A 17,661-nucleotide genomic window follows, 5' to 3' on the forward strand; every position below is an offset into this window, starting at 1 on the left:
ACCCTCAAACACTCTTTAAACTTGAGGAAATGAGACGAACGTCTCTTGTTAAAAAAAAGAAAAAAAGAAGAACTAGGTCTGGAGTGATCACCAGAAAGTTTCTGACACACAGAATCACCCTTAAGCTGATGCTGAATGTTTTAGAGTCAGCTGGTCTCTTTGTCTGACAGGGATAAGACAGCTCTTGAGTCTGCTTTGGCGGAAGAGGAGGGGCAGCTACCTGTTCTGCTCTCTCCCCTCTCATTTCTTCACATGAAATAAGAGAACTGGGTTTAAATCTGAGTGGGGACACACAACCTCTGTCTGTGCTCAACTGGGTATGTGCAGTCATGTGGATTTATCACGGTGTTTGTGAAGCCCCAGTTTTTCTCTTAATGTGTCCAGAAACATATTTTTGGCCAACATTTTATTAGAACTGCTGGTGAACTACAACGTGCCAACTCTGTGTGCGCGTGTGTGCATGTGAATAGTGTGCAGTGCGGCGGCAAGGCACCGCAGGCAATGATAAGGAGGGGGCTTAAGCATTGGGCTCTCTAGGCCTAATCACTGCACACATTTCAAAGGCTAGAACGCCAATTAAAACTGATAGGGCTCAATATGGGCTTTTGGGCTGCCACAGGGAAGAGCAACACATCCAACATGAAAATCAATCGGCCTCCCGTCTCCTGGTCAGTAGAAGCCGTTTTACCAGCCGGTGATCCTAGAGGAGCCTCTGATAAATACATGGTCTCTACAAAGGGCTATGGCAGAGGCGGGGGTGGGGGGTCTCACGGGGTCATGAAGAGAAGACAGAGATTTGCGAGTCCTCAGTTATCGTGTGTGTGCGTCGGTGAATGTTGGGGATCAGAGGGCCTGTGATCTCAACTCTTAAAAAATAGGTGGAAAAGTAATTGAGGGGGACTTATAAATATATGAGGGTGATGAACTGCAATGTGTCTCAGTGAGTCAAACTTTCAATCTACTATTTTATTTGTCATTCAGAATCTATATCATACAATCATAAAGCCAGGAATCTCTGTCTGTCTCTGGGTATCTCGAGAGCCTTTCATCCAATCTACTTCCCCCTCGGCAGGTGTAACGCTGCAGACCCAAGGACTTGCAGTGCTGAAGTTGGTACAATTTGGATCCACATCACGTTCAGTATTAATAAACTTTAAATAAACCAAGTGAACAGCACTCTGTACAGCAATGGGGGGACGGGGCCTTAGGGCTTCACTCAACTCAGGGAATAAGATATACACACACAGAGACAAGATGAGGGACAAACAGTAGGAGAATGAAGTGAGACTTGAAAACTTGTTCCACATGAAGTTCCAGTTTCCTCTGGACAAATAGAAAATCAGGAAGATAAGGAATAAATGTACAGCTGTGGAGCAGGACAGCACCAAAATGCATTTAGGCCACCTAAAAAAAAAAACCCATCTCGAATTGCTCAGTCCAAAATGCACCACACTCTGGTTTTCTAAAGGTTTCTTCATCTCCTCCACATTAAAAGTAATTGCTGTCCTACTGCGTTTTAGTTATTTTCCTTGTCCCACACCGATGCAAAAATTTGCATTTGCCAGTGACACACTATTACTCCCGTGATGATATAAATCCATGTCATAACCATGTTAAGTTTTAAGTCACGTATTGAAGTTAAAGTATTGATATACCAGTTCAGGAAGAGTTGCTGTGGCATAGATTAAATGAATCTGTGTTACAGCAATCCTTTTGAATGTGGTCCAGTGTTTTTATGATGAGGAATCTGACAAATGTTACATTGATAGTAAATTAAATCAGTGTAACAGCATTAATGTGGAAATTATATGCTTGAATAAAAGTTTGAAATATTAATAAGACAAGACTTTCTATCTATTTTGGAAAAACTGAGAAAGTTGCAAGCAGCAATACCAGAGTAAGTAATCGGCCTGTTTCAAATATGCATGTTTTGAAAGGGCAATGCTCTGTGTGTCAAAAGTGAGGACACATATTGAACATGGGAAAAGTTAAAGGAATAGTTCCACATTTTGGGAAAACAGCTTCTTTGCTTTCTTGTCGAGAGTTAGATGAGAAGATGGAGCTAGAGCCGTAAGTCGGTTAGCTAAGCTACTTGGCACAAAGACAAAAACATGGGGAAACAGCTAGCCAGGCTTGGTCAAAAGATAGCAAAATCCACAAAAGCATATTTCTCAAAATGATGAACCATCACTTTAATAACTAGACATGATTACACATCACAAATACCATCAGCAACATGTAATCAATATGTAAAGATATAACTGTAAAAAGAAATGCCTTTATGGCAGTAGAATGATTGCAGAAGGATCTAATTACATCATAGCACTAACTGAAAAGCTCTGGCATGTATCTCTTTGAAAAGATGATTTGTCACTTCTGTGCTATGCAGTTGTGTGTGTGTTTTTTCACAATAAGGGCAAAGAATCACAAGAACCTGCTGTGGTTCACCTCACTGAAGTGAAACGCACAGGCTACAGAGGAGCTGAATGTCAAAGTGAGCATTCCTTGCCTCCATCTGCAGCATAACTGCTGCAGGTCACGTGCTGCCAAGGCGATTTAAGGTGACATCCAACACCTTGTGATGTGTGTGTGACTGTATGCATGTACAGATGTGTGAGATGACTAACATGCTCTGACAAGCTGCTAACATATTTCTTGTCATATCGTTCAACATCATTAACTAATAAGGATTGATTGCCCTTTGTTCATTGTCACTGAGTGTTTGTACTTTTGCCCTGCCACTGTAGTGTGTGTGTGTGTGTGTGTGTGTGTGTGTGTGAGTGTGCATGACAGTGAATGAGAGGGAGTGTTTTTGAAAAGCTCAAGGCTTCCCAATCCAAAGATCAGATGGTGGCTGGACCCAATCCTCTCCCATGATGCTTTGCAGGCGGAAATTTTGGAAATACTCCAACCGGTGACTAAGAAACAGAGTGAGAACTTCAAAAAGTGCAAAATTTGATCATAAACATTTATACATTCATACACACATCTAACATACTTCTCATTTTTGAGTGTAATTATTTAGCCATTTGTTGGGTGACAGCTGACTGAGGTTTCCTGTCAGGAATTTGTCATCCACACTTTTCTCCACAGATTTTGATTTCAACTTAAATGTCTGAAAAAAATAACTAAAAAGGGCACCCCAATAATTTTACACTGCCATAAGTTATCACAAAAAGTACAACAGAAAATGGTTGGAAAATGTTTTACGAGACTCTGGAGGAAGGTCTCTAAAGTAAAGAAAATAAACATGATGATGCCATCAAAATAATCTTCATGAGATCATTGGGAATATTGTGGCTTTAAATTTGCAACAGCAAGCAGCAGTTTGATGAAGACTAATGAAATTATGAAGTTGTGGTACAGAAAATGTAGGCGTCAGTGTTTTTGGAGCTTGACCCATACTTGTGACTGAAAGTCAGGACACACTGACCTCTGCTTATGTGATTTTGACCCCTCTTTCATATGTCTCTCAAAAGTCCCCCAACTTCATGGAAATGCAAATTGCTGCAGTGCCCCGTCAAAACAAAATAATCTTTTACTGTGAACAATGTCTGTGTGCATGTCCTACATGACCTCAAACAAGGGTCCTCATAGGAGTCAGAATACTTACAAGTTGGGTTTTTGGCCTTCCACTATGTCCTCCTTAGGGATGGGATAGAGAGCCTCATATGTACGCTTCTCTCCTGAGCCATGAATTGCATAGGAGTTCATCTTATTGATATTGGGAGGGAAGTAAGACCAGGGCAGGAGAGCCTCACCCATCCACCTGTCCCCTGTGATTGTGGCATTAAACACCATGGGGAGTTGTTGCTGGAGAAAGAATTCAAAGACAAAAATGAGAGATACATAAACAGCTATCTCAAAGTACAGCTGCCCCCTTCAATAACTTATTTGATATCTGCTTACCAGGAATGCTTGGCCAACTCCTGACAGCAGTAATATGAGGTGTTGCCCATGCCTAACACGAAAACACAGTACGTATGTTTGCATTAAGACTGTCTATGAACATATGTTCACAGAAATGGATGTTCAAACAGCTTAGCTTTGTACTTACGGACAAACCTCCACTTCGAGGTAATTTTCTGTAGTACTGTCAAGGAAGAAAGACTCCACAACTGAGGAGAAGAAGCAGAAACATAACTGAATCCTCCATTATTAAACTACTTAAAAAGATGTTATTAGCCTCAACAGTGCCTATAAAAAAAAGACAATGACTACCAATAATTATATAATTTTAGTCATTTATTTTAAGAAAAGTTTAATAATATAATGTACAACTGACAGATGCATAAACTTTCACATAAGATATGAAGATCAGCACCCCAGCTAACCGAGCACCATACTCATTATCTACGTTAGATAATAATGGGGTTGGTTTCCAATCTAATAAGTAACATTAATGAGGCCAAATATGTGGGCCTCATTAAATGGAAATCGAACCTACTTAAGGTCAATTAGATAGCATTGTTATTACTCAACCTCATCACTGGGCTTAATTGCTATGTCACCATAATAATGATAATGCAATTACTGTTATGACCTCATAAACACAGCTAGTCCCTCATCTCTCCAACTTCATCGGACTATATTCATAATTTTATCTCACCTTTTAGAAGGACCTAAAATTGCATGATACAGACTGAAACCCTAAATCATGACTGGAATAACAACTTTATAATAAGTACAACTTGCCTTGGGGGTGGGAACCATAACAGCAACACCTGTACAATAAAACGCTATCTATTACAATAGGCCATAAATCCGACCTTTGTGAAGTTTCTAAACTTCAGTTTGAGTCAACACCGAGGAGTCTGGAGTGTGTCACTGCAAGAATTGATATAACTGATAAATTCTAATGAGTCAAAGGGATAGTCAGAGTTCATTTAGAGGATCAACAGAGGAAACAACTCATGTTTTTAACACTTTTATACACTTGTTATACAGATTGGAAAAATGATACACAATATAACCTGTAAATTAGTAATTAGTTGGTGGGTGTATTTCTTTAATAAGCTGAGTGTCTGCTGGCTGTAGCTTCATACTGAACAGATATAAATGAAAGTCATACAGATCTTCTTATGTAGCTTGTCAAGAAAACAAACAAATATTTTTCCTAAAATGTTGAACTATTCCTATTATTAGCAGTGTAATAAAAAACAATGTAAATTAGGTAGGGCTACTAAAAACCTTGGGGAAAAAGTCAAAAATAAACATTGTACCATCAACACTGTACCAACATTGCACAAATCAGTCTTCATATTATAAATGATTGAATTTTTAAATTCATACTTACAGAACACATTTTTGGCTTGACATTTAGTTATTCTATTTGCCAGTGTGACTTTATGTCCTATTCCATTAAAAACACTAATTTTGTCTCCTTTGAGATCAAACTTTTGCAATAACCTCATAGACATTTATCATGGATTTGTCAAGAAACGCCTTTCTGCACGCATGCATTTGCACGTCTTGGGAAGTTATTTACTGCAGCACCATACGTACAGTACAACATTCCTTCTCACCTGAGTTCCTACCTTCTTACCCACCTTCATAATCCCAGAGTCCAGGGAAGGGCTGACTAGCGGGTCCGGCAGGAGCTGCTGGGTCGTTGAAGAAAGGACCAAACACCTCAATCTTCAGCCCTCCTTGGCCAGGAGAAAAGACGATCCTGATGGGGTCATGGTTCACGGGATCGCTATCCCAGGTGTGCTGAATCAAAAACTGCATTTGTGTTTGCGGACTGAAAGAAAGATTAAATAAGAATGTAAATCTGATTTTATAATGCCGCCATAGTGACAAAGTGCAGCAACGAATTGCAAACATACAGAAATTCACAGCATAAAATAAAGTGGATTAGTGTTATAAACTGTATTCCACGAGCAGGATCCATGTTGTCAAAGCTTCAAAGACTCCAGGTCTCTCAACTGTGCCCCGGCTGCGCTTGTCATGTCTTAATAGACACCCTTATCGGCTCCTACAGTAGTTTGTTATCAAATTAGGTTTATGTTAAATGCAGCTCTGTTACTCAGTAACTTTTAAAGATACTCAACTGGACTTCCTGATATGGAAAATTACGAACTATCACCTATCAAACTAAGTGTACTTACTTGGTTTCCAGGTTGTGGTTTCAGATGAGACGTAATCTTTTTCGAAAGAAAAACGTCATGCATAATACTCAAATTGCAACTAAAAGATAGGATTTTATGAACCGACATATCATTCAAAATATCCAACTGAAGCCTCCCATCACAGACCGGAACGTTTTTACTTCCCTATAATACAGACGGAACCACTTCTGTGGTGCTTACCTTCATTGTCATTGGCTGCTATTTGTTTGCTTCAAACCCGACGGCGGAACCGAGGATTGAACTAAAGACTCCACTTTGGTATTTTTTAATTTAAAAACACCACGTCATATAATACATTTTTGTAACTCACGAACGTCCACTTTATTCAGAAATGTTTCTGTGTTGCAAATCAGCCATTTGTCTCACAGATCAAATTGTTTAGCTAGGCTAGCTAAGCTCAGCTGAGATTGATTAGCTGTCCAAGCTAACGCTAGCTTCGCTAGGTAACTACAGTAACGCAAGCTGGCTATCTGGTTTTAAGCAGCTTTGCTCAAAGCGTGTATTTTAAAAAGTTAAGTAGTTTTTAAACCCTTGCAGTAAAATGTTGCCTTAAAAACAGTTAGCTCGTGGCCAGATTGTACCTGCTTCTCTTTTAACGTTAATGTTGAGTTTGGCGTAGTAACGTCACTGGTGATGGTGTTCAATTTTCCCTGCGCTACCTGTTTTGCTTTTATCTAGGCTACATCTTCATCATGGAAGCAGAAGTTGAGTTTTTACGTGATCAAGGTAAGCTCAGGACACACTACCAGGTTGTCAGGTCCATCAAAATTGACCAACTTAAAAGTGCTGATATAGGCAGGCTTATTTTCCTTAATGACCTACACATCAATGGAATTTAGCAAATAGTTAGCACAGTCCAGTAAACGTTAGACAGTGCTTTAGGGTGGTTAACGCCGTGTGTGCCTGGACCATCTGGCCACAACATTATGCATCCAGCCCGGGATTAATTGTGATACTGCAATGTCTGCAATTCAACTGTAATGAACCATATCAAGTGTTTTTAATGACATGCCTGTACCAGTTTTTTGGGGTTGTTCGGGACTGATTCTTATGTCTTTCTACTAATTTTCATGACTTTTGGCTCGCTCATCCATTTGGCTCGAATCATCCTTGCTGATTCTTTTATATGTGTCCTGCACTAACTATGAACTGTAACTAACTTCTAGCCTAAATTTTTACTACGCTTAGCAAAACTGCTCTAACTTGGCTTGGCTTACCCGAAAAAACAGTCAACCATTGCTCGATCTGCCCTCGAAGATCCTAAACTCTGGAGTCAACCTGCACTTTGAGGATATTTTCAGTCTTTTTCTAATTGGCGGATGATATTATTTGAAACCAGAACTCTGAATTTTCAAAAATAGTTTGGTGGAGAAACCTGGCAACTCTGAATAACGGTGCAACCTGAGTGTGTGTGCTTGACTTAGTGCTTTTTTATTTTTTTTCTTCTTCAGTCCAAAGGTTAAATTCAGCTCTCGGCCAGTATCAGCATGGGCAACACCCTCAATCCACATCATCTCAGGTACAAACTTTTCTAACTGTAAAAGATTTAAATTTAGTATAAAGATTATACCATACATTTGTGGGGATTTGCATTTGTGAAGTCTTTGTTCTCTGTAAACTCTCCATTTCATTTTTTTATGTGTGTAATAAAAGTATAAATACTATTTAGTAAAACTAACTACAGCTGGAGATCCCATCATGCCATCGTTCATACGCTACATCTCCTACCTCCATCAGGTTGAAGAAGCAAGACGGACGGTGTCTCCTGCACCCTGGCTCTCTGATAGAAGGTCAGGTGCAATAACAGTCGACACATTCCAGTTGCAAGTTTGAGTTCTGGGGAGAACAAACAGTCAATAATCAGTCAATATGAGTGCGTGGGAAATCTTGCTTTTTTAAAAAAAAAACAAAAACAAAACACAAATGACATCATTATTTATCTATATTGCAGTATAATGGCTCCCCTGATGGCGGAGTATGATCGACATATGGATGAAATGACCGAACAGCTGCAGAGATACCAGGTGAAAAACACACAAATGCAACTCTAAATATCTTTACCTAACCTACAGAAAACTAAATATTAAAATCACTAACAGGTGAAGTGAATAACATTAATCACCTGTTTACAGTGCAGTGTTCTGTGGGAAAACCACCCAGTTCATTAAAAGATGGAGCTGAGTGGTCTGAATTTGTTTTTGTTACTGACCTTCTTTAAAGGATACTGCTAATTTATTTTAACGTGTTTCTTTTCAAATGTGAAAAATCCAGAATGAGATTTGATTGCAGATACCCTAAAATGTATTAGGGTGTCTTAAATAATTAACAAAACTCTGTAATGATTTACTTGTTGCAATCAACAGACGCTGATGACAGATGTCAAAGTGAAGTTGGAGATGGTCGTCAAGGAGAATGAAAGGTAGAAAAATTCCAATGATGACATATGAAAACATATGAAAAGTAGTCACACAAGAAGTGAGCTGAGCTTTTCTGTCATTTGTAATGTTGTTAAAGAAGACCACATACGGATGGGTTATCTAACTTGAATTATTATGCATTAAGTGACTTTTGGCTGTAGCTGTATGTGAGATATGTATGTGTTATGAAGTATGCTTGATATTTTACTTAAAATCAAAAGATAACTGCAGTTTTATTCTTTCTATAAGTGACCCATTGAATATCCACCCCCACCTTTGCCAGGCTGCATGCAGAGCTGAGGGAGTCTGTTGAGAAGCAGCTTCATGCCCTGCCTGTGGCTTCAGGAGTGGAGGGCAGCATACTGGAAGAGGACGCTGTCACCAGAAACCTCCAAGAACAGATCCAGTTGTCTGAACAGGTCTGCATATGTCCAAATGTAATATTATGTTTGCACAGTCCATAATTTGTCATACTGTGTCATGGTATAATCTAAAGAAATGCTCCAACACAGCGGAAAATGCGATTGTTTGCTGTCGTTCTGGGAGTTAGATGAGGAAAGGCCTCTTATCTATATCAATTCTTGCCAACACACCAACATCAGTATGCAGTGATACCACAATATCACGTGCAATGTCAATTCACAGTATCGTGTGTATACTACCTGTCTACTAATTTATCTTTGTTACTTGTTATTTTGTGTAAATTCTGCTACTGCATTAGGCACTGGTTTTACTCACTTGCCTTGTATTTAGCATTTCGCACTCTAACCATCTAATTATTTTTACTATTATTTCCCGTAATAGCTAGAATCAGTGCATGTCCCTGACCCAGGAAATGCACTGGTGTCTTACCAATCTGTTTCGCAATAAATAGTGTATTGTAATGTGCTCTTTTAAGCAATCTCTATCACAAGAATTTCCTTCGGGATTAATAAAGTTCTGTCTTATTTTATCTTATCTTAGTGCGTATGAACATGTGTATATTTTTGCTTGCATTTGTTAAGGAGCGATTGCAGGCTATGGAGCTGTGGCAGACAGCAGCCCAAGAGCTGGACCGCCTCCAGCAGCTCTACCAAAAGACTGTCTCTGACGGACAGATCCACGATGCTCAGAGACAGCAGCTCAAGGTTCAGTACTACTACATTAACATTCAAAGCCAGTATATTTTAGCTCATTAAAATCACATCAGCCGTTCACCACTAGATGGAGCCATTATTATAGAAATTAATTAGTGCAGTTTGGCCTCAGTTAATGCTTGATATAAGAGTGAGGTAATTACAAGCAGTTAACTTTTATTAAATGCCATTTTTTTTCTTACATCATAGGATCAGCTTGTTCAGTTCCAGCAGCACACACACAAACTTCAATTGGCCAATCAGAAACTGGAATCGGTAAGTGATGGTTAATTAAAAGCGTGTTAAATTATTGCCTCCTAATTAGGCATGGGATCGAAATGCCATGCACTTCACTGAAATTAACTGTGCTATAATAATTAATCTTGTAACTAAGTGACTCGGTTTCTAAATCATTCTGGTTATCAGCCAGAACTGTCTTGGTTGTATATTGGAGTGCCAGCTCGCCTGGTAATCCTCTAACTATCTTAGCTTTTGCTTTTTTTGGCTTGTGCTGCTGTACACTAGTCTCTCTCTCTCTCTCTCTCTCTCTCTCTCTCTCTCTCTCTCTCTCTCTCTCTGTCTCTGTTTACTTATATACAAATCAATGCACACACATACACAAGTGTGCCTGCTGCTTATTTGGGACACAACACAGTGTGTGAGGAGAGAGTAACACTATATCTCTAAGATGCATTTTTAATGAGGGGGCAAGCCTAGGGCTTTCCCATCTCTGGCTTATCGCACAAACAGCCTTTGTGAGTACTGTATGTGACAGCAACAGACCTTGTAGCCATGAATGACTGACAGAGACCCCCCAAGTTTGTTCTAAAAGGACACAGACAGAGAGAGAAGTTTTAGGGGAAGGTTGGTTTTGGGATACAGTTCGAGGTGTGTGTTGGAGTCATGCCACACAAATGGCAGACTTGTGTCTCTTGTCACACACAGACGAACCAGCAGTTCCTAAAGACGGTGGCAGAGCAGAGCATGGAGATGGAGGAGCTACACAGTCAGCTCAGGTAACTAAATACCTTGAGATTCAAAATGGCTGCTGCCAGAGGTCCTACTTTGTGAAAGTGGTCTGTGAGGTTACTTTTAACCATGTAACAACAATTTCCTACATCTGTTGTGAAGTTGTCAGGTGAAAAGGTTGTTTCGTGGTCAGTGACTCGTGTACAATTTCCCAAGTTGTTCCAGCTGAAGTGATGCAAGTTAGTGTCTAAAATGGGTGGGGACAGATTGCACAATTAATTTGGTGTGAAAGAGTCTCAGTGTTTTCTACGCATAGTTCAAAATTAGAATGTGCATGATATTTTCTTTGTGAACAAAAGACCTATGAATTGTGGTTAACCTTTACCTTCTACCTTTACGTTAAAGGACTAGTTCAGCATTTTGGGAAATAGTGTTTCTTGCTGAGTTAGATGAAAAGATCAGTATGAATTCTATGTCTGCACAGGAAAGATGAAGCCATCAACTGGTTAGCTGAGCTTCGCACAAAAACTGAAAAACTGGGGCAAACAGTTAGCCTGACCCTGTTCAAAGGTAACTAAATCCCCCTGTCAACACCTCTAAAGCTTGTGAGCTAACTGAAGTGTAAAAGTGAGTTTCAGAAGTGCTGGTGGGCGATTTTTTTTTTCTTTACCTTTGTAAAGAGCCAGACAAACTGTCCCCCCCTGTGTTGCCTGTCTTTATGCTGATGTAGATTGTGTGATATCAATCCTCTTATGGAACTTTTGGCATGAAGAAAATAAGTATATTAGGTATTTCATCTTACTTAAAACGGAACCATTTTCTTTGACTAAATAATGTAACTGTCAGTTCAAGATGCTACTGTCCTGTTTCACTTTCAACTGTTGCTTTCTCCCTGTCCTCCTGGTGCAGGCAGTCCAAGGCTGAGCTGAGGACAGCTACAGCCAAAGTGGATGAGATGACCAAATTGCTGCAGAATCTCCAGGACCAGATGCAGAGACGGGTGAGAGAAGATAAATACATATAGATTATTCATAGATTAAAATATATATATTGGAGAAAATTGGTTTTCCAACTCATGGGAGAAGGGTAGGTTGTGGAGGACTTCATCAGGACAACCCACATTAATGTAGCTGTGAAACAAATGAAATAGCTTTTGGTTTGATTTCTTAGTGTATGAAACATTTGTCAGGTTTTCTGGCTGTTTGATCTATAGTAGCCAAACTTTTTGAACAAAATTATTAATCTAGTTAAGAAAAATATGTATGTGTGTGTTTATATTTAGGAAGAAGATGTGGCAGAGGCTCAGGGCCGAGAGGATGCAGCAGACAGACGGCTCCAGCAGCTTCAGACAGCTTTGAGCCAGCTAGAGGCCAGGTGAATACACCTTCTCCTTTTTCTTATCCTTTCAAGTATTTCAGCCACTTATCACATTTATGCAGCATGGTGGAACTTTGAGAAGGTTTTCCAAATTGGCCACAAGACACAATTGTGCCACATTCTGTTTTTCAAAATAAAAATAAATAGCAGAAACCCAACAACATTAACCAATTTCAGAAAGAACAGTAGGTGAATTTGTGGGTAGCAGTGGGGTGTATGACTCTTTTGGGAAGCCATAGAATTTTACATCAGAATTACAGAGAGCCAGTCAGTAGTTCCCTGTCTTTCTCCCAGCTGCTGCTACTCTTTCCTCTTTCTCCAATGTCAGACTAAAAGCTGCATCTCAGGAGGCAGAAGCAGTTCGCCGAGAGCAAACTGTGTGGGAGAGGAAGGTGGGGGAACTCCAGGCACGTTGCACCACCCTAGAAGAGGAGAAGTATGAGGCCCTGGCCAAAGTCAGAGAGAGCGTTCAGGTGGCTGAGGAGGCTGCACTGCAGAAGGACCAGGTGATTCTGTCTTACCTTACACCTCTTTACTTTCCTCAATTTTTTTTTTTATTTCCTCACTGGCCAAGCCTTCCCATTAATCTTTTCGCAAGCATTCACATCCCTTCATCCCTTTGTCCGTTGAAATGTGTGTCTGTCTTTAACCTCTCCCTTTAGGCTCTGTTAAGAGAGAAACAGAAGGCAGAAGAATTGGAGAAGACAAAGGAAGCCATCAAGCAGTTAATCCAGGATGCCGCAGTCCGCACTAGAAAAGAGGTGAATCGCTTACTGAGCAAGAACTGCTGGGAAGTTGATACAGCACTGAAACTCTATGCGCTTGTACCAAAAAATCTGCAGAATATCTTGGAATCACAGCTTATTCTACTAAATAGCCTCCATGTAATTTGCTGTGTGACTAAAATCTACTTTCAAGCTACCGAATGTGTCACCATTGCTTAAAAGCTCTGGGTGATGTCAAGGTATTAGGTGCCAACTCTGTATACAAGAAAAACATCTGTAAAAACTACAGAAACCACAGAATTTGTGATTCATAATTAGCCTTGCTTGGCAGCGCAGCCTCTAACTTTGCTGATGTAGTCGGCCAAAATCAAAGCACTGCTCTTTCCCCTGCCTAACCTCAGTCGGGGACATGGTGATTAATGCTCAATTAATGGGTCGTCTTCATCAAACCCTTCAACTGTGTAATCCTGTTAATGAAGCTTAGTATGGCTTCGGCGCTGGCTGTCATCTTAGTCTCTGGCTGGCCCTCAATTAATGATGGTATTTTATAGAGTAACTGTTGATTTGTTAGACTTTCCGTAAATTATGGACCTTTGCCTGCCTTTGCCTTTTTACCCCACGGGTACATTTCTGGTGGATGTCAGAGGTTGAGGTTAAATATTTAAGCCAAGGTCATGCAGTTTTTTCACCTTAATCTTCTCTCTCTCTCGTCTTCACTTAAAGCCATTAAGTGCTGAAATAAGCGTGTGTAATGAAGCAGTTATCCCAAAACTGCCCCCAATGGCTGTCAGACCTCGGACTTTCCTGAGGACTTACTATAAGAACCTCTCACACAGTTGTAGATGAGGAGAGGAGTTTCTGAACTAGATTTATGCCCAGAGTTATCTGCTATTTAGACTATGAGTTTAAAGGTGCCCTGTGGAGTTTTGACCACTAGTAGTGCTGTGGAGTTTTGTTTTTAAGACTGAGCCTCATTTTCTTCTGTCTTGTTGGTGATTTTGTGTTATCCATCCAGGTACCGGTATATAAAGGAACCAAAATGCAAAGCAGCTGTGCTATCATGTTCCCAGTCGTCAATGTCCATTTTGAGTAAAGTCTGTGTGACTGTGTGTCTAACAGGTGGATAATGTGCGCAAGCAGTGCAATGTTCAAATCCACCGTATGGCTGAGGAGCTCTCTGCATTGCAGCTGGTAAGAACCTGTCCCATTAAGGACAAATTCCTTTCAACATTACACTAAATCCTTTTTTAACCCTTTACCTGTCTACTCATTTGTTTTACTTTTATTCTGACCCTCCCTGTTCTCTCTAGGAGTGTGCAGACAAAGAGTCTCAGATTGAAAGGTCCCTACGGGAAAGAAAAGCTGTAGAGGAAGAACTGGAGAAGGTATCTGTGAAAGCAGCAGTGAAACCACAAAAAGGAAGCTGCTACAGCTGGCTTCAGAGTTCTGATAGTGTTTGATCACATGGTTTTATAATGAGCTCAGACAGTGATCATTTTAATTCTGCTTGCGGTCTTTTTTGTGTTAGGTGTATAAGGAGGGCAGGGCAGAGCCAGAGTTTAGGAAGATTGATGCCCTTCACCAGAGATGTCTAGATGCAGAGAGGATGAAGGACGATATGAGCCTCACTCTGCAAAGCACCCAGAACAAACTGAAAAAGCTAGAGATGGAGTAAGTAGTCCACCTGAGTACTGTAGGTTTACTTTTCACAGTTCTGGAAAAGAAGTTGAGCTCCCCAACCTTACTCCATTCCCTCTCTAACCCTGGACCACTTGCAGTGGCACAGGGAGTTGTTCATGTAGCTCCATCTGGTGTCAAAAATGACAATTGTATAAAAATAGCAAATTTCTTTGTCTTTCTCACCCCTTTTTTGATCCATCGGTCCATTTGTAGCTATACTGAGGAGCTGTCACGGTGCCAGGAGGAAGTGCGGCGGCTGCAGGGCTCTCTGGCTTCAGCCCGGGACGACTGTGTCGGTGTCAGTGACGAGCGGCTCCAGCTGCAACAGGAGAACCTGCAGCTCCGCAGGGAGATGGATGAGCTGCGCAAGGAAACCCTGCTGGTCCAAAAAAAGGCCAAACAACAGGTAACTTAATGAGCGACGGTAAAGGAAGGAAATGAAGAAACAGGTGCCTTCAGACTCTAGAAAACGAAGTCTAAAGCAACAGATGACATTGTACAACAGTTTTTTTTCAGGCTCAGTAGTCGTACTTGGTAAGTGAAATAATCTTCATGTGTAAAATCAGTGGAGTGCCTTGAGTGGGAGAAAAGATGAAAGCAGTAGGGAAAACAAAAATGGATTTAGTTGCTTGCTGATCTGAAATGTTTGCCAGACAATCATTTGGATTAACACTTGGAAAGCTTTCACTGGAGGGAATATTTAGAAATTTCCAGAGACGCTGATGAGATTAAAAACTGAGAAAGACAGGCAATATAACACGTGCTTTACACACAAGTCAAGCTTACATACATGATAATACTAATGACGGTTAACATAAGTAGCATTCATTTCAATTTGTTGCAACAAGGTAGGACATGCAAAATCTCCGTCTGTTGAAGTAAAATTTGGCGATCTGCTGCACCCAACCCGATCACTCTGCTGCCCCAGGTGTCACAGATGGAACAGGAGTACAGCCTGAAGGAACAAGGACTGGATGCACGGCTGCGTGAGCTGGAGGAATGCAGCCGAAGCTCCAGTGCTGATCTGAGACGCCTCCTTACAGCACAGCAGAAAAGTACCCAGCGCTGGAAAGAAGAGGCTAAGAACCTGATTCAGTCCTTTGAGACTAAAATTACAGGCCTCAAGTAAGAACTTTTGAAGGTAGAAGGTAATTACTAATAAAAGGAATAAAGGCTACAAAATATACGCTGAGGAATTGTGCTTCGGGACCAAAACTTTGCCAGTTTAAATATTAAGCATTATGGGGAACATGAATGGGAGTGAAAAAAAAATGCCCACTCTAACAACATCTCTTATAGTGACTACTTGTATATTTTTCTTGTAGATAAATGTGAAACAATGTGGTGGTCAGAAAGAGCAAACAAACACGCCCTTTAACTGATGGACTGCTATAGCAACACTGTACACCCGTATGATACAGTTGAAAATAAGATGAGATACCTAAATTAATATTTAATGCAATACAGTGTTTTTATGATGTAAGAACAAAAATCGTTATTCTGATACTTCTGATACCGCCGAGGGGGACTGTTTTTTTCATATTGCATCAGTTTTATCTCAAACACTGAATTAAAGAATAAGCAACAGCTGCGGTGAAGCGCTATAGATTTTGATAACATTTGAAACAAAAATTGACTTACCACCTGAAGTTGTTTTGCCCTCAGCAACAGCTGTACTGCGCTGAGATGTGTTGGCAATATTGAACATGTCTAAACACTTGAAAATAAAGCTTTATAAAAGTTTCTGTATCTATGAGAAGTGGCTTAGCCCAATTTTTGAAATGTCTATTTCAGGGCGGAGCTGAATCGGCAGAAGCAGCGCTCACATGATCTGGAGATGCAACTTGAAACTGACCATAACGCCATTGCTGAGGTTTGTGTAACACACATACAACCCTGCAGTCTGATTTCCGTTACAGAGAAGTTTAAATGTTAAGGTAGATGAAACTGTGAGCAATTGTCAGATAATTTTGCTTTCATAAGAGATAATGCAAGATGTTTGTCCTGCACTGTAGGACACTGTCTTTTGTGTGAGCAGAGGAGCTGTCCTTTACTGTTCAGGCATGATCAGCTGTACTTAACATCTGCAAATGTCAGGCATTCTTTGTAAAAGTGTGATCAGCCCAGCAGCTAAAAAAAACACAAAATGTGGGAGGCATTTTACAGGAAACTTGCAGTGTCACTATTAGAAATGCCAAGCAGCATGAAAAGACAGTTGGTAAAAGTTTAACTTAATGCAGTCGATTTTATTGACTTTAGAACAGTATTTGTCAACTGTTTGACTCAAATGTACTGCATTGATGCAAAGTAAAAATTATTTAGTTGCATTAATGTTGAACTGGTACAGTTTTAGGTTTTGATAATCTTTGATGAACTGAAATGTGTTGGGTCTGTTGAGTATCAAAGTGATACTAACTAGTAATGTGATGATTCACTCTTAATTTCTGTATATTTATAAATGCGGTTTAAAACAGTCAGTCTTTGGTAATGGATAGTGATAATTACACGCATTACAATGTCTTATTTGTTGATGTCCATGTGCGTGCAGTATGAGAGGCAGTTAACAGAGTATCAAGAGAAGACGAATCGTCTTCAGAGACGACTGACACAAGCTGAACAAAGAGCAACTACTGCTACACAACAGGTAGGGGTGATTACAGTATATGCCCTGTGTAGACAGATGGTGACATGGCCTGACTGACTTATCTCACTGAATACTGATATAATTTATCTGTGTTTTTATTTCTTTATTTTTTTTCAAAACAGCTGAGTATGTTGGCGTCACAACGAAGGAAAACCACTGTGATTGATCCAGAGCCTGTATAACTAACAGTCACTGTGCTGTAGGAAAAAATGATTTATGTTTAGAACACACTGCTCTTTTTTTTTTTAATGTGATATGGCTTCGGCCAAAATGTTGATAAATAATAATGTTGTTGGTGCTGTGGTGACACAATGGAAACATGCTCCAATTTTATGCACTAATGTTGTATGAAAGGTTTTCTAGTGAACTGTATTTATAAGGATGGTCTTCTGTGTGCAAAATAAAGTTTGTTATAAGTACAAAAGAAAACACCTTCAAAATGTGCCCTGTTTTTTTATTCTATATATATATGAATAGGGTTTATTAGATAAGCAATGCAATGGTTTGAATATGCAGCACTGGGGGGGTTTCTTCAACAGCATAACTGCAGATTATATAAATTACTTGACAACTAAAGAAGCCGTACTACATGAAAGCTGCTCT

At 40.0% G+C, this 17,661-nt stretch overlaps 2 protein-coding genes across 4 annotated transcripts; one reads left to right on the forward strand and one right to left on the reverse strand.

The window, feature by feature from the left end:
• Positions 1-973: 973 nt before the first annotated feature.
• On the reverse strand, positions 974-6,253 carry c2h4orf33 (chromosome 2 C4orf33 homolog). 2 transcript variants are annotated; one of them, XM_046403804.1, is made up of 7 exons: positions 6,111-6,250; positions 5,829-5,977; positions 5,550-5,743; positions 4,058-4,118; positions 3,910-3,961; positions 3,614-3,813; positions 974-2,918 (listed from the first exon to the last, which is right to left on the reverse strand). In XM_046403804.1, exons 2-7 carry the CDS (start codon positions 5,891-5,893, stop codon positions 2,822-2,824), a joined length of 669 nt encoding a protein of 222 aa, XP_046259760.1. In that variant the 5' UTR covers positions 5,894-5,977; positions 6,111-6,250; the 3' UTR covers positions 974-2,821. The 2 variants fall into 2 exon arrangements, with proteins under 2 accessions (XP_046259760.1, XP_046259769.1); XM_046403813.1 differs by lacking the exon at positions 5,829-5,977 and having other exon boundaries at positions 976-2,918; positions 6,111-6,253.
• Positions 6,252-17,498, forward strand: sclt1 (sodium channel and clathrin linker 1). Of its 2 annotated transcripts, none has more exons than XM_046403784.1 (22): positions 6,252-6,389; positions 6,810-6,857; positions 7,583-7,650; positions 7,869-7,921; positions 8,083-8,155; positions 8,495-8,550; positions 8,832-8,967; positions 9,553-9,675; positions 9,874-9,939; positions 10,609-10,679; positions 11,542-11,632; positions 11,915-12,006; positions 12,338-12,515; positions 12,672-12,770; positions 13,854-13,925; positions 14,045-14,119; positions 14,263-14,405; positions 14,628-14,820; positions 15,343-15,539; positions 16,209-16,287; positions 16,963-17,058; positions 17,181-17,498. In XM_046403784.1, the coding sequence occupies exons 2-22, from the start codon at positions 6,824-6,826 to the stop codon at positions 17,238-17,240; spliced, it is 2,055 nt and encodes a 684-aa protein (XP_046259740.1). In that variant the 5' UTR covers positions 6,252-6,389; positions 6,810-6,823; the 3' UTR covers positions 17,241-17,498. The 2 variants fall into 2 exon arrangements, with proteins under 2 accessions (XP_046259740.1, XP_046259747.1); XM_046403791.1 differs by lacking the exon at positions 6,252-6,389 and adding an exon at positions 6,417-6,574.
• The last annotated feature ends 163 nt before the right edge of the window (positions 17,499-17,661 follow it).

The sequence above is a fragment of the Scatophagus argus genome, chromosome 2 (assembly GCF_020382885.2).
Source record: "Scatophagus argus isolate fScaArg1 chromosome 2, fScaArg1.pri, whole genome shotgun sequence".
NCBI lineage: Eukaryota > Metazoa > Chordata > Actinopteri > Scatophagidae > Scatophagus > Scatophagus argus.

Coding starts and splice junctions, on each gene's coding strand:
- c2h4orf33 (XM_046403804.1), bottom strand. CDS start 5,893: ATGGATCCTGCTCGTGGAATACAGTTTATAACACTAATCCACTTTATT. Junction 4,119..5,549: donor TGGACTCTGGGATTATGAAG/GTGGGTAAGAAG, acceptor TCTTCTCCTCAG/TTGTGGAGTCTTTCTTCCTT. Junction 2,919..3,613: donor GAAGGCCAAAAACCCAACTT/GTAAGTATTCTG, acceptor TCTGTTTCTTAG/TCACCGGTTGGAGTATTTCC.
- sclt1 (XM_046403784.1), top strand. CDS start 6,824: ATGGAAGCAGAAGTTGAGTTTTTACGTGATCAAG. Junction 6,858..7,582: donor TGAGTTTTTACGTGATCAAG/GTAAGCTCAGGA, acceptor TTTCTTCTTCAG/TCCAAAGGTTAAATTCAGCT. Junction 9,676..9,873: donor CTCAGAGACAGCAGCTCAAG/GTTCAGTACTAC, acceptor CTTACATCATAG/GATCAGCTTGTTCAGTTCCA.